Raw genomic sequence first — 12140 nt, 5'->3', positions numbered from 1 at the left:
TTAGAAGCTCAGTACTCTATTGGGGGTTCAAATAAGGTTGAGAAGCAAAGTTCAGTTATTAAGCTGGGTATGTCTAGGGTTAATATCTTGTAGGAATACAAGAATCTAAAAAGGGCATATGTCTGAATAGATGGCAAAACATTTGCTCAGAGAGAATAATGGGACTAATATAATTTTAGCTTAGAAAAGATGAACACAGAATACCAAATTTTAATGAATCAGAAAAATTTAAGAGACAAACTGAAACATCCTGCAAAAGGTTTGGAAAAAGATACTGATAAATGGAATCTAATAATAACATGAAAATGTGCTTACTATCATTGATCATTAGGAAAATAAAAAGCAAAATGATACACTTTAGAAAGTTTGACAGTTTCTTAATAGTTAAATATTCTGAGACAGTAGCCCTATTCCTAAGTATTTATCCAAGTGAAATGAAAACATGTTCTTAGAGAAACCTGTGTATGAATATAATAGCTTTATTCATAATCACCAAAATCTGAAAACTCAAATATCCTTCCAGTTGAAGGGATAGAAGGGTACATCCATACAATGAAATACTAAGGAATAAAAACAAGATAAAACACGAATGGATCGTCAGAAGCCTCATGCTAAGTGAAAAGCCTCTATTTACAGAGCATTCCGGAAAAGAACTACATGGACAGGAGACATCAGTGGCTTCCTGAGGTGGGGATGGGAGTTGGCTACAAAAAGGCACCAGGGAATTTTAAGGAGCGATTGAAACTCATATGTGAGCTGCTGTGTGATGGTGTCTGACAGAACTAAAAATTGTACACTTGGAAAGGGTCTGTCTTTCTAGCTTAACCAAACCTTTAAAAGAAAAGGCTTTTTAAAAAAGGCTAGGACATGTTAGTATTATTTTACCTGACTAGAAATCACATCAGGGAACCATTCATTCTCTCTGGCCATGCAAGGGTTATGTCTTAAATTAATGTAGTTTTGCCTACAACCATTCATCTACCATCGAGTTGCACAGGCTAGGAGACTCAGTTTAGATCGCAGTTAGGAATACTGAGCTTTGGTGGTACCTGAGATCTGAATGTCTTACCACCTTCCTTTCTTGGTTCACAGCTATAGATTCTGCTCACGCTCATGCAGCTGCTTGTTTTCCCTGGAGTGGGTTTTTTTGGTTTTTTTGGCCAAATAGCCTAAGGATCCAGCAACTGGATGGAGAATGGGCTGTCAGTCCGATCTGATCCTATCTGAGTCAGAAAAGGAGTACGGGTGGCAGCATCCCTCAGTGGAAGATGCAGTTCATTAATAGTGAGATACATTCCCTCTTAGAAAAAAAGGTAAATTCATTCCAGCTCATGGGATGAGTCAGTAGGAGCTAAAAGGCTCCAAAAGGTAGGTGAACTTGAGGAGATGTCACATCAGGAATATGAACTGTAAGAAAGTGAAGTCACTCAGTTGTCTTCAATTCTTTGTGACTTCATGGACTAGCCTACCAGGCTCCTCCGTCCATGGGGTTTTCCAGACAAGAGTACTGGAGTGGGGTGCCATTTCCTTCTCCAGAGGATCTTCCCAACCCAGGGATCGAACCTGGGTCTCCCGCACTGTAGGCAGATGCTTTACCATCTGAGCCACCAGGGAGGTCTAAGGGAGACCAAGACACTAAATAATCGTGGGTCAACCTTGGAAGGATGAAAGGACTTCTATTTTCAAGATGATGGCCAAAAGATCAAGGAAATAAAGTTTCAGGTTGGTCTTGTGTCCCCTGTCTTTCATGACAGGCAAAGACAATGATAGGAAAGTGAAATGAACCCACCTGAGAGGTTCCACCAGTTCCAATTGCCCACTGTAGGTCCTAACAAGAAGACCCAGTAGGACACAAACGTTCTTGAGCCAACTTTTCTTTGGCTCAGAATGCTGGAAGAGCTATGGCAGCTGCAAACCAGAGGATTCAAACCAGGTCCTTCCTAGAAGGAAATAAGACGATCTTGTGGAAGTAAGCTAGGAAAGGCTGGTGTAAAATGGTTCCATGAACTCTATCCTTGGGTATTGCGTATCAGAAAGTTATCACAGCTCCTCACTAAGGCAAGGCATTATGCAAAGAGCTCTTCCCCTCATGGGATTTTCTTCATCAGTCCCCTCAAACACAATAGCTATCCATACTGAATGGAGATTTTAAAACCTGAAGTTCTAAAGATCTGATAATCTCCTATCAAAACAAATTTATGTTCTGTGCAAGGGAGTGCTTAAATGATCATTACGTCAACTAAATTACTCCAATCCAGAGAGGAGACTAAGAAAAAAAAAAGTAGGGAACAGGAGGAAAGGAAGCCCTCAACTCCTGCAATGGACTAGTAGGGAAAAAAAGCAGAAAGTTTAAAATCAGGAAAAGGCAACAAAAAAGAAAGATCTGACATTTCAAAGAAACAAACACTAAAAATTTTTTAAAGAATGTAGCCAAAGAGAAAAATAAGACTAGAAAGAAGAAAACACTTATACCTTATAATAAATATTTAAATAAAAAGGTTGAAAACTGACAATGCAGAAAGTGAAAGACACAAAGACTAGGATAAAGTTAAAATCCACATGTATAGGGTGAAATAAGTCATGACCAGAGTGAAAAATTTCCTAAGAAGTATAACATATTAAAAAGATAAAAGGGAAAAAGGGAGGTAATGAAGCAGAGCAGGGAGTCCCACGGAGTCCACGGTTCGCTCTGGGTGCTTTCCCTGCCATGACCCTGGGTTTAATCCTGGTTGGGGAACTAAGATCCTGCAAACTGCGAGGCACCGCCAAAAAAAAAACAAAACAACCACAAACCCCAAACAGAGTAAAACCCAGTAATAACTAGAAGTAGTTGAGGAAGAAAAATCTGATGAAAGCTCTTTTGTTAAGGGAGGGGATGCTTTCTTGGCTCCTGAGGAAGGAAAAGGAAAAAGGCAGACAGCAGAGGTACTTTGGAAGCTTCTCCTTCTACAAGGGCTCATTTCCCTGAGGGCACTTTGAGCTCCTGGGAGGAGGTGTGGCTTTCTATGCAAACAAAGCTCATCAGATCCTTCTTCCTGGTAGTGAGCACTCCACCTAATTCTCTTCTATCAGAGGGTCACTTTTATAGTCATACCTGTACATAGTTCAGAAACAAAATTTGGAACATGAAAAGCAAAATCACTAAAAATAATTTATTGCTTTAAAAAATAAATTAACATTTATAATAGAATACTAAATCAGATTTTCTCAAATGTATTAACAACAGCATACTATACTTTGGTAAACAAGGATTTCCAACTTCCGGTATAACGAAATAAGTCAATTAAACACTTAGTTTAGCTAGGGGCAAACATCAGCCACTGCCACCTGATCCCATAAATCCACGCTGCTTCACATCTGAAAACTGAGTAGAGGGGTCTCCCTGTTCTTCCCGTTGGAAGCTTCTTGAAGAGCTTCTTCCCTGAAGCCCAGGGAAGAGAAGAGGCTACTGTAGCAAGGTGGAGCTGAAGTAAAAATTCTACTTCCCTTAACTTGGAGGAAGTTAAAGGGATGTGATTACTTCACCCGGTCTACATGGAAGACAGTCTGATCAGAAAACAGCCCAGGGTAAGATTTCTCTTGTGGAATATGATGAGCATGGTCATGTCCTAATTCTTTCTTGAGGTTTGAAAGTATCTGGTCACCGGCCCATATTTGGGGTTGAGGGAGATGCTAATGCTGTGTCCCTGGCCTTCCTCAGATGCCACAGTGGCTCTTGCCCTAAGATGTCCAAAAAGATGGCTCTCCTTTCATTAGTCACGTTGGCTCAGTATTAGGAGTAGAGGTAGGGAGGTAAGGTCAACTTCTGAAGAGTTGAGCCCACGATTTATTCCACAATGGAAGCAACAGAAGCTCAATGAGATTGTCAGTATTAGGCAATCATCTTTTTATACCTATGAGATTTCTTGCAAGTCTCTCAGGTTTGGCACAAAAGGTTGAAAAGTACTCTGTTGTTCCTGAAGACAAATTCAGTTCCTTCTAAGTTACAAATCGGCACTTAGGTCCTATCATCGAGCATGTCTTCACACCATCCCCTGTTTCTGGCCTCCATATAGACAGAGGCATTGCACTGCTGCATGGTATATTCCATCTCAGTCAGTTGGCGGCATCCAATGGTTAACTTTTCCCTAGAGGATAAAGAAAAGTTACGTGACTACAAGACAGTCAGCAAGATAAAAGAAAAAATCGCACTACAAAAGGAGAACACTGGGATTGGGAATATATTATTTGATATTTGAGAGTAAAAATGCCTAGAGAAATGGTTTCTTCAGTTCAGTCGCTCAGTTGTGTCTGACTCTTTGCAACCCCATGGACTGCAGCATGCCAGGCCTCCCTGTCCATCACCAACTCCTGGAGTTTACTCAAACTCATGTCCATTGAGTCAGTGATGCCATCCAGCCATCTCATCCTCTGTCATCCCCTTCTCCTCCCACCTTCAATCTTTCCCAGCATCAGGGTCTTTTCCAATGAGTGTGTTCTTCACATCAGGTGGCCAGCCAAAGTATTGGAGTTTCAGCTTCAGCATCAGTCCTTCCAATGAACCAAACAACGTGGCAGGATAAACAACTTAGTAATGCAATTGTTAGATAGTTATCATGGAGATGATCTCGGGGATATTACTGAAATCATGAATAATGGTTTCCAAGGAAGACCTGCTGCCAATAAGAACACTGTAGAGTAGATCACATATTTTTGTTTTATTTGGTTTGGGAGTTAAAGGACAGCAAGACTAGTGGGTTCTAAGAGGACAGGAACAGACACTGGACAGGAACAGGAAGTTGGCAGCTTCGACTCTTAAGGAGAATCGATCACCTAGCCATTAACAGATGAATACTAGTTAACTACTCTAAACCAGAAGTGAGAAAGGAGGTCGCAAATGCCTGATATTTGCCCCAACTACTCACAACTGTATCTAACATTAAGCTTAGCTGAATCTCAAAAGCTGACAGGAGGCCTATTAACTGTGGGATCGCTGAGTCATCAGTTAGAGCACCAACCCATTACACATGGTGTCAAGAGTTCAAATCCCCTGAAAACCTATTTAAATCTACTGAGAGGTCGTCTGCATAAGTTCACAAAGAATACCCAGTATCCAGTACTGCGTCAGAAAACAGCAGTTATTTTTATTATGAAAGTTACACGGTTATTGGGAAGCCCCCAGTGGCTCAGTGGGTAAACATTCTGCCTGAAGGCAGAAGACTCAGAAGATGCAGGTTCGATCCCTGGGTTGGGAAGATCCCCTGGAGGAGGAAATGGCAATCCACTCCAGTATTCTTGCCTGAAAAATCCCATGGACAGAGGAGTCTGTCCAAATGGCCACAAAGAGTCAGACACAACTGAGCAACTAAGCAGCATGCACACTGCTGTTACGTCTTTGGTTTCTAAGATTGCTCTGAGCCACCTCCAGGGTATTGGGAAGGACTCCTAGCAACCTTTGCACACTACCCCTCCTCCCCCACGCCTGGATTCCCTGATGCAGGGCACAAAGGGAAAAGAAGTGAGTCAGAACTGAAGGGATACGATGAGTTAACAGTGGCAGCAAAGTATACTAAATACACTATATTTTGGAGAGGCCTCACTTCCTGAAAATGTGCAGTGAGGCTGATTGAAACCTGACTTTTGACTCTGTTACTCTAGACCTTTTCCTACATTTAGAGTGCTTAAAATCAGTGTTATGTTCTTGCCAGTTCTTTACAACTACTCAGAAAATGATTTTCGGAAGACTCTAAGAGATCCAAAATAGAGAGATGTAAAATGTTTTCCTATAAACTTAAAAGTGAAATAAAAAGGGTAGGTCCCTATTCCTGTTCTTGATTACTTATTCTACATGTGGAAAAAAACTCTTTTAGTAACTAGACTTACCATCTATTTCGGCGTCTCTTCTTCTTTCTTCCTTCTCTTTTCCCCCCCTCTCCTAGTTAAGAGGTGAGCCCTTATGCCCTCTTTCATCCTGGTGGCATGTAGTTTCTTTATTTGTGTGAGGCAGCATTCTGACGATGGATTATCACCTACAGATTTTGCTTCCTGCATCAAGTTGTCATTGATGCTGAGGAAAGTATCAAATGTTTTTCTAGTATCGACCAAACACAGCATCATGTGTGTTTGGCCAATACCAGACTATGATGATAGGACTTTTGAGTCCTTTCCTCAGTGGATTAGAAGCAGAACAGCAGAATATTAGACACTGCTTAACACCTTTGCCTACTGTTCTGTAGCATCTCCAATGACTTCTCTCACCTTAGCTTCCACCTCTCGCTGATGAGACATTTACAACTGAGAGAAAGCCTAATACCTATTCTGATATCTCTTAATTGCTAGAAAGTTCTTTCTTTACACTGGGCTTAAAAAAAAAAAATCTATAAGCTGTTTGCCTAAATTAAAACAAAACAAGAAGTTGTTGTCCCTGTTTTCTCCAAGAGTACAGATATTTTATGTCCCTTACAGGTGGTCCTATTTCTTTGCCAAACTAAACAATCCCAACTCCTAATCCTTTCTGGAACAAAGCTAAAGGCTGGAGATTGCTTCTAGTTCTGCAATTCTGTACTGTTCATGAAATTTCTACAGAACTGCCACTGATTTTCTAAATCATCCTATTATGAGTCTGAAATTAACTTTGACCAAATCTCAGATGGGTCAAAATAAGCAGAAATTTGATCAAATCAATAAACAATAACTGCAGCAGTTCTGATTCATTTCCATAGCTAATTTTGTCAAAGTGGCATGGCAGTAGTGAATTGAAGTGCCCTACCTCCAATACTTTTTCCAAAATCCTTTCTAGGTACAAGAAAAAGAGTACAATGGATATTGCTTTACAGCTCTCTTAATGTTTCTAAATACTTGCAATGTGCATCTCAAGTAAGGGGAAAATGGAATACAATGTAGTACATATAACTCAGAAAGTCTGGGCTAGAGTCTTAGAGTGCATTTCTTTCAAGTTCCCAGACGGTGCTAACACTCAGCTCCAGGAACCACACTTCAGAGAACCAGAGCTCTAATGTGATACTACCACAGAGCTGATCCCTGGCGTTCAGAAAGCAGTAATTCCGGAAAGCTCTTGCCATAAGGAAAACAAAGTTGTTCCTGATACTCGTGCCTTAGGCAGCATATTATTTGGATATACCCCTAATGTCACAAACCAATGTGCATTTCACACAGGAAAAATGACCTTAGGGACTTGTCTTGTAAACATGCCAGAACATTCTGTCAAGAATTTATAGGTCAAGCAAAGTGAATTAAACACTATTCCTAACTTATTTTTCATATATGTATCAATAGAGGATATCACACAAGATATTTATTTAGTAATTTATTTGATAATCTTATTAATTTACCATCCTGGATTTTCTGAGCAAACTCCTCATCTGTGCAGGGTAAGCAGTGCTCAGACCCCACTGGCAAGAGCGAAAGCTAGGACAAAGAATCTACAAACTACAGAAGAGAGAAAACACTGATGTGTACACAGGCACACCAAGGCTCTGCTGTGTCATGGAATTCAAATTTTGGTCCAAGCCACTTTCAATGAGAAACCTTAATTACCTGCCTTATCAGAACCTATAAAATAGTTTTCTTCTTGAGCTACTGAATTTCTTCCCTATTGCAATAAATTTGATGTTGACACACCAACAGCCTCTTCCTTCACAACACGTCACAAATCAAAAACAAAGATTACCAAAGTCAGACATTCGAAGTAATTGTTTTTCTTAATATAGTGAAGTTAAATCATTCTTGCGTTTTCACTTCGGAGTCACAGGGAAGCTTTGCTACCTCTTATCTATTGCATTTGGCTCTGCGTCTAGTATGAACTACTGAAACAAAAAGAACCTCTGTCTTCTGGCAACTTACTTGAAAACTGAGCTGTGGAGTATAGCAGAGGTTCATATGGGAGGTACCATTCACTGAAAATATAGCAAATAATTTTAAAAAACAACAGAGTAACAAATCTAAAAGCTATTAACTTTAAAAGCCCACTTGAACAGCAACTGCCATTTTCCAATGCATTCAAGACATTAGACATTTTGGATTTCTCTTTAAAATCATCCTTTCAGGATATAAGAGGGAGCTTATTAATTAATATCATAGTTCAAATTCTTGGCATTGTAAGGGCAAAGAAAACAAAGAAAAATAGGTACTACTACTTTAACTTTGAACATTTAAGTTTGACACTTGCATCCTTTCCCTCTCCAACACAAACCAAAAAAACTTCCCAAATATTTAAACAGTAAGCTGAAGTCAAAATAATTTTAGACATTTGAATGGAACCATCCTGTAAGGGACTCTGCCCTCCAAGTTATATACGGAGCTTTATACACCTTCAAAAATATCACTAAGACTGGAAGACATTATATTTTTAATCCAAATCTCAAGTATACAAACCTTTAAACGTAGATTATCTGTAACAATCTATAAGTAAGAGTTGTTGATTGTTGTTTAGCTGCTGAGTCATGTCTGACTCTTTTGTGATCCCATGGACTTGTAGCCCACCAGGCTCCTCTGTCCATGGAATTCTCCAGGCAAGAATACTGGAGTAGTTTGCCATTTCCTTCTCCAGGGGATTTTCCCAACCCAGGGATTGAATCCATGTCTCCTACAACGGCTGATGGATTCTTTACCGCTGAGCCACCACGGAAGCCCATAAATAAGAACATAACTGATTAACTGGTAGTCTGAAGATCAGGGTAAAAAATCATTTTCATCCTCAGCTATAACAGATGATGCATGCCTAACTGACTTCAGATTTTCTTAGAAAACTTATTTTAATCAAGTGAATGAGTGAATTTTCAGTTATGCTGCCTGGTAACATTTGTGTATGAGTATCAGTTCTAGTGTCTTGATATCATCAAACATATTTATGAATCTAGAGTTTTACCAGTAGAACCACCTTGATAGTTAACTCTGTCATTGTGTCCACTCATACAATTCTGTAGCTACACAAATATATCTGCAAATTATAAATGGCAAATAAACTGGTGAAGTGATACACTGGCATATCACACAGCAATGAGAATACAGTCAGTTCTGCTAAAGTTCTTGTTTTGAACACAATTTATTGTAACAGCATTGATACATTAAAAAACAATTTGAGCACAACAAAAATTTCCTATTTTCTTATATATGATTTCATTAGTGGAAAATGCCAGATGAACAGAGAAAACTGTACACAGCCTATTTAAATGAATAAATATTAGAAATTTCTCAATTCTAATTTCTATATAGATAGATAAAACCCACATAAGCAAAAGCTCTTAGGGGTGGGTCTTCAATATTTTTGAAAAATATAAAAGAGCCTTGACATCCCTAAACTTGAGAATTTACTTTAAAAATTAAACTTGCTATGTGCATACATATATACACACACAGTTTTTTTATATGACAATTTTTTTATATGTATGAACTATTTCATATTTATAAAAGCTAAAAAAAAACACAGTATAGTGAAGACATAAAAAGAATCCTTCACCACCACCAAGTTAGTGCTATACATGGCAAGAGCAGGTCACTCTGATATATCTACATACATATATATATGACTGCTGCTACTGCTAAGTCACTTCAGTCGTGTCCGACTCTGTGTGACCCCATAGACAGCAGCCCACCAGGCTCCCCCATTCCTGGGACTCTCTAGGCAAGAATGCTGGAGTGGGTTGCCATTTCCTTCTCCAATGCATGAAAGTGAAAAGTCAAAGTGAAGTTGCTCAGTCGTGTCCAACCCTTAGCGACCCCATGGACTGCAGCCTACTAGGCTCCTCCGTCCATGGGATTTTCCAGGCAAGAGTACTGGAGTGGGGTGCAACTGCCTTCTCCAATATATATGACTATACATACATATATGACTTACCGATACTCAGCCTGTGAAACACAATCATAAAGTTCCTGGGCAGTAAATTTGACATTTTTATTTACCTGAAAAGAATCAAAATATAGCTATTAAAAATGCATATTAAGTCAAATGAAAGGTGAGAGCACAATTAGAATGTCTCATATTCTGAAGGAGGAGAATGTCAAGTTTTTGCTTTTGCATAAAAAAGGACTAAATAATAACAATTAGAAGTTCAGTGAACATAACACGTAACACTGAACTATGTGTAAAAATATTAGTCCTATTGTTACAACTTAATCTGTTAACAGAACCAGAAGAAGTGAGATGGTCCTGGGATTTGTGGGACTCCCAAGAAAGCAGATGATCACTTTAGAGATCAAATGGACAGAAAAAAAATGTGTATAATATATGCAACACTAAATTCTACTATTACTGGCTCTTATCAGCAGATTTCATGCATCAATTAGCCTAGCCCTAATATACTTATTCAATATTTATTTTCTGGGAAAAGTATATAAATTGTTAACATTTAATACCTATACCTAAAGCTAAAGTAGATCTGGGTCATACAGGTAGGCTGTTGTAAGCAGAATCAGCCACATCTTGTTCATTTCATGAACATTAGAATTAATTCAAGCTGAAAGAAAAAGTTAAGTAGTCAACTCTAACAACATTTGAATACTACGGGTGACCCTTCTGGAAGTTATTTCTGAATAACTTTAAACACTAAGGTAATAAACTGTGTGGAAAAATCTATCTGTTTTGGGAAATGGATGATTTATAGACATTTTCTAAAGAAATATGTTTTTCCGACTATCAACGTCTACATATTTAAATGACTATGTTTCAGTTTATAAATACCTATTATAATTCATAATTTATAATACTGTAAAAATAAAAGTCCTTCATCATACAAAAACTTTTTGTGGCACATGTGGAGAACACAGTGAAGGATTCCTATATTTCTTGAGGCTTACCACTGATTTAGGCAATATTTTATTTATGTTGCAAAGAAGAATCTGGAAATTTGTAGAAGGAAATTCTTTTTAACAGATTACTCAAGGGGGGCTTCCCAGATGGCACTAGTGATAAAGAACCCGTCTGCCAATGCAGGAGACACAAGAGACAGGTGTTCAATCCTTTGGTCAGGAAGACCCCCTGGAGAAGGAAATGGCTACCCACTCCAGTATTCTTGCCTGGAAAATCCCATGGACAGAGGCGCCTGAGGGGGGCTACAGTCCATAGGGTCGCAAAGAGTCAGACATGACTGAAGCGACTTAGCCCTTAGCCCCAGATTACTCAAGAAATAACATAGTGTCTAACTTTCTAGAAATTCTGAATTAGTGAAGGGAAACTAAATGAAACTATCTTCTTTTCACTTTACTTTTAAAAATACTTATGTTATTATTAGCATATGCATTTTTGATGAGGAAAAATTTTTGTTCCTACATTGACTTAACACTACTTTAAAGATTTATATCATGAAAGTCTCCTGTAGAGTTTAGGGTATTGCTTATTTGCAAAAGTTCCATGAGCTTCTTTCAGTATTTTTATAACAAATTCAACATATCTGTATAGAAAATGTTCCATTCACTAAAAGTTAAAAACACATAGTTTTTAAATATAAATTTGAAATATATATAATCTTCAATTTTTGCTGAAAATGTTATTTAATTATGCATAATATTTACTATTATATTTAATGATTTAAGAAAGTGGTATATTATTTATCATGATTTTTAGGTACTTTATAATTTTTATTAAAATAATCTTCTAAAAATGTTTTAAGATATACATTTAGAGTTAACTTATCAACCAGTTCGATTCCTATTTTTCTACATGTTCTGCCCTGATGATCTCAAGGGTCTTTGATATTTTCACTATTGCCCCAACATGCTGGGACCTATAAATGTATCCAGACTTAGGCCAGCAAATGTCAACAGTCAACACTGCAGATCTTTGATCATAAGATAAAAAGAATAATCTATTCTCTACCAACTGTTGAGAAAAATCAGCTGAAGAACTGATTTTGAACTTGACATAATATAAATACAAACAAGTTCTTGAAGCCATTAGTAGATTTTTAGGAAAAAAAAACAAACTATCTGATTTATCTGTAGTTTTGAAAACAATCACCCATATCTATTTAGACCCTTATCCCAGAACATGGCTGGGGTGATGTGACTCCAGGTTGTAGTAGATGACTTCTAAGGTAGGCAGTGAACCTACTACTAAAGGAAACCTAAAACACAGATTCATGACATACATCACAGTTCTAGCCTGAAATATATCATTTCACTACCTTCCTGAGTTTTGATACAAG

General features: G+C 38.1%; 1 protein-coding gene across 8 annotated transcripts in view; it reads right to left on the bottom strand.

Moving 5' to 3' along the window:
- Positions 1–3137: 3137 nt before the first annotated feature.
- SWT1 (SWT1, RNA endoribonuclease homolog) overlaps positions 3138–12140 on the bottom strand; it is a 107526-nt gene continuing 98523 nt past the window's right edge. For 6 of the 8 annotated variants that reach the window (XM_027565571.1, XM_027565569.1, XM_027565572.1 and 3 more), the window contains 2 exons: positions 9836–9900; positions 3138–4127 (listed from right to left, as the gene is read on the bottom strand). In XM_027565571.1, coding sequence (XP_027421372.1) covers positions 3998–4127; positions 9836–9900 — 195 coding nt within the window. In that variant the 3' untranslated portion in view covers positions 3138–3997. The remainder of the gene's footprint in view (positions 4128–9835; positions 9901–12140) is intronic. The other 2 variants (XR_003515006.1, XM_027565575.1) reach the window with 2 other exon arrangements.

The sequence above is a fragment of the Bos indicus x Bos taurus genome, chromosome 16 (assembly GCF_003369695.1).
Source record: "Bos indicus x Bos taurus breed Angus x Brahman F1 hybrid chromosome 16, Bos_hybrid_MaternalHap_v2.0, whole genome shotgun sequence".
Lineage (NCBI taxonomy): Eukaryota > Metazoa > Chordata > Mammalia > Artiodactyla > Bovidae > Bos > Bos indicus x Bos taurus.
This window is presented reverse-complemented; position numbering and strand designations above follow the sequence as displayed.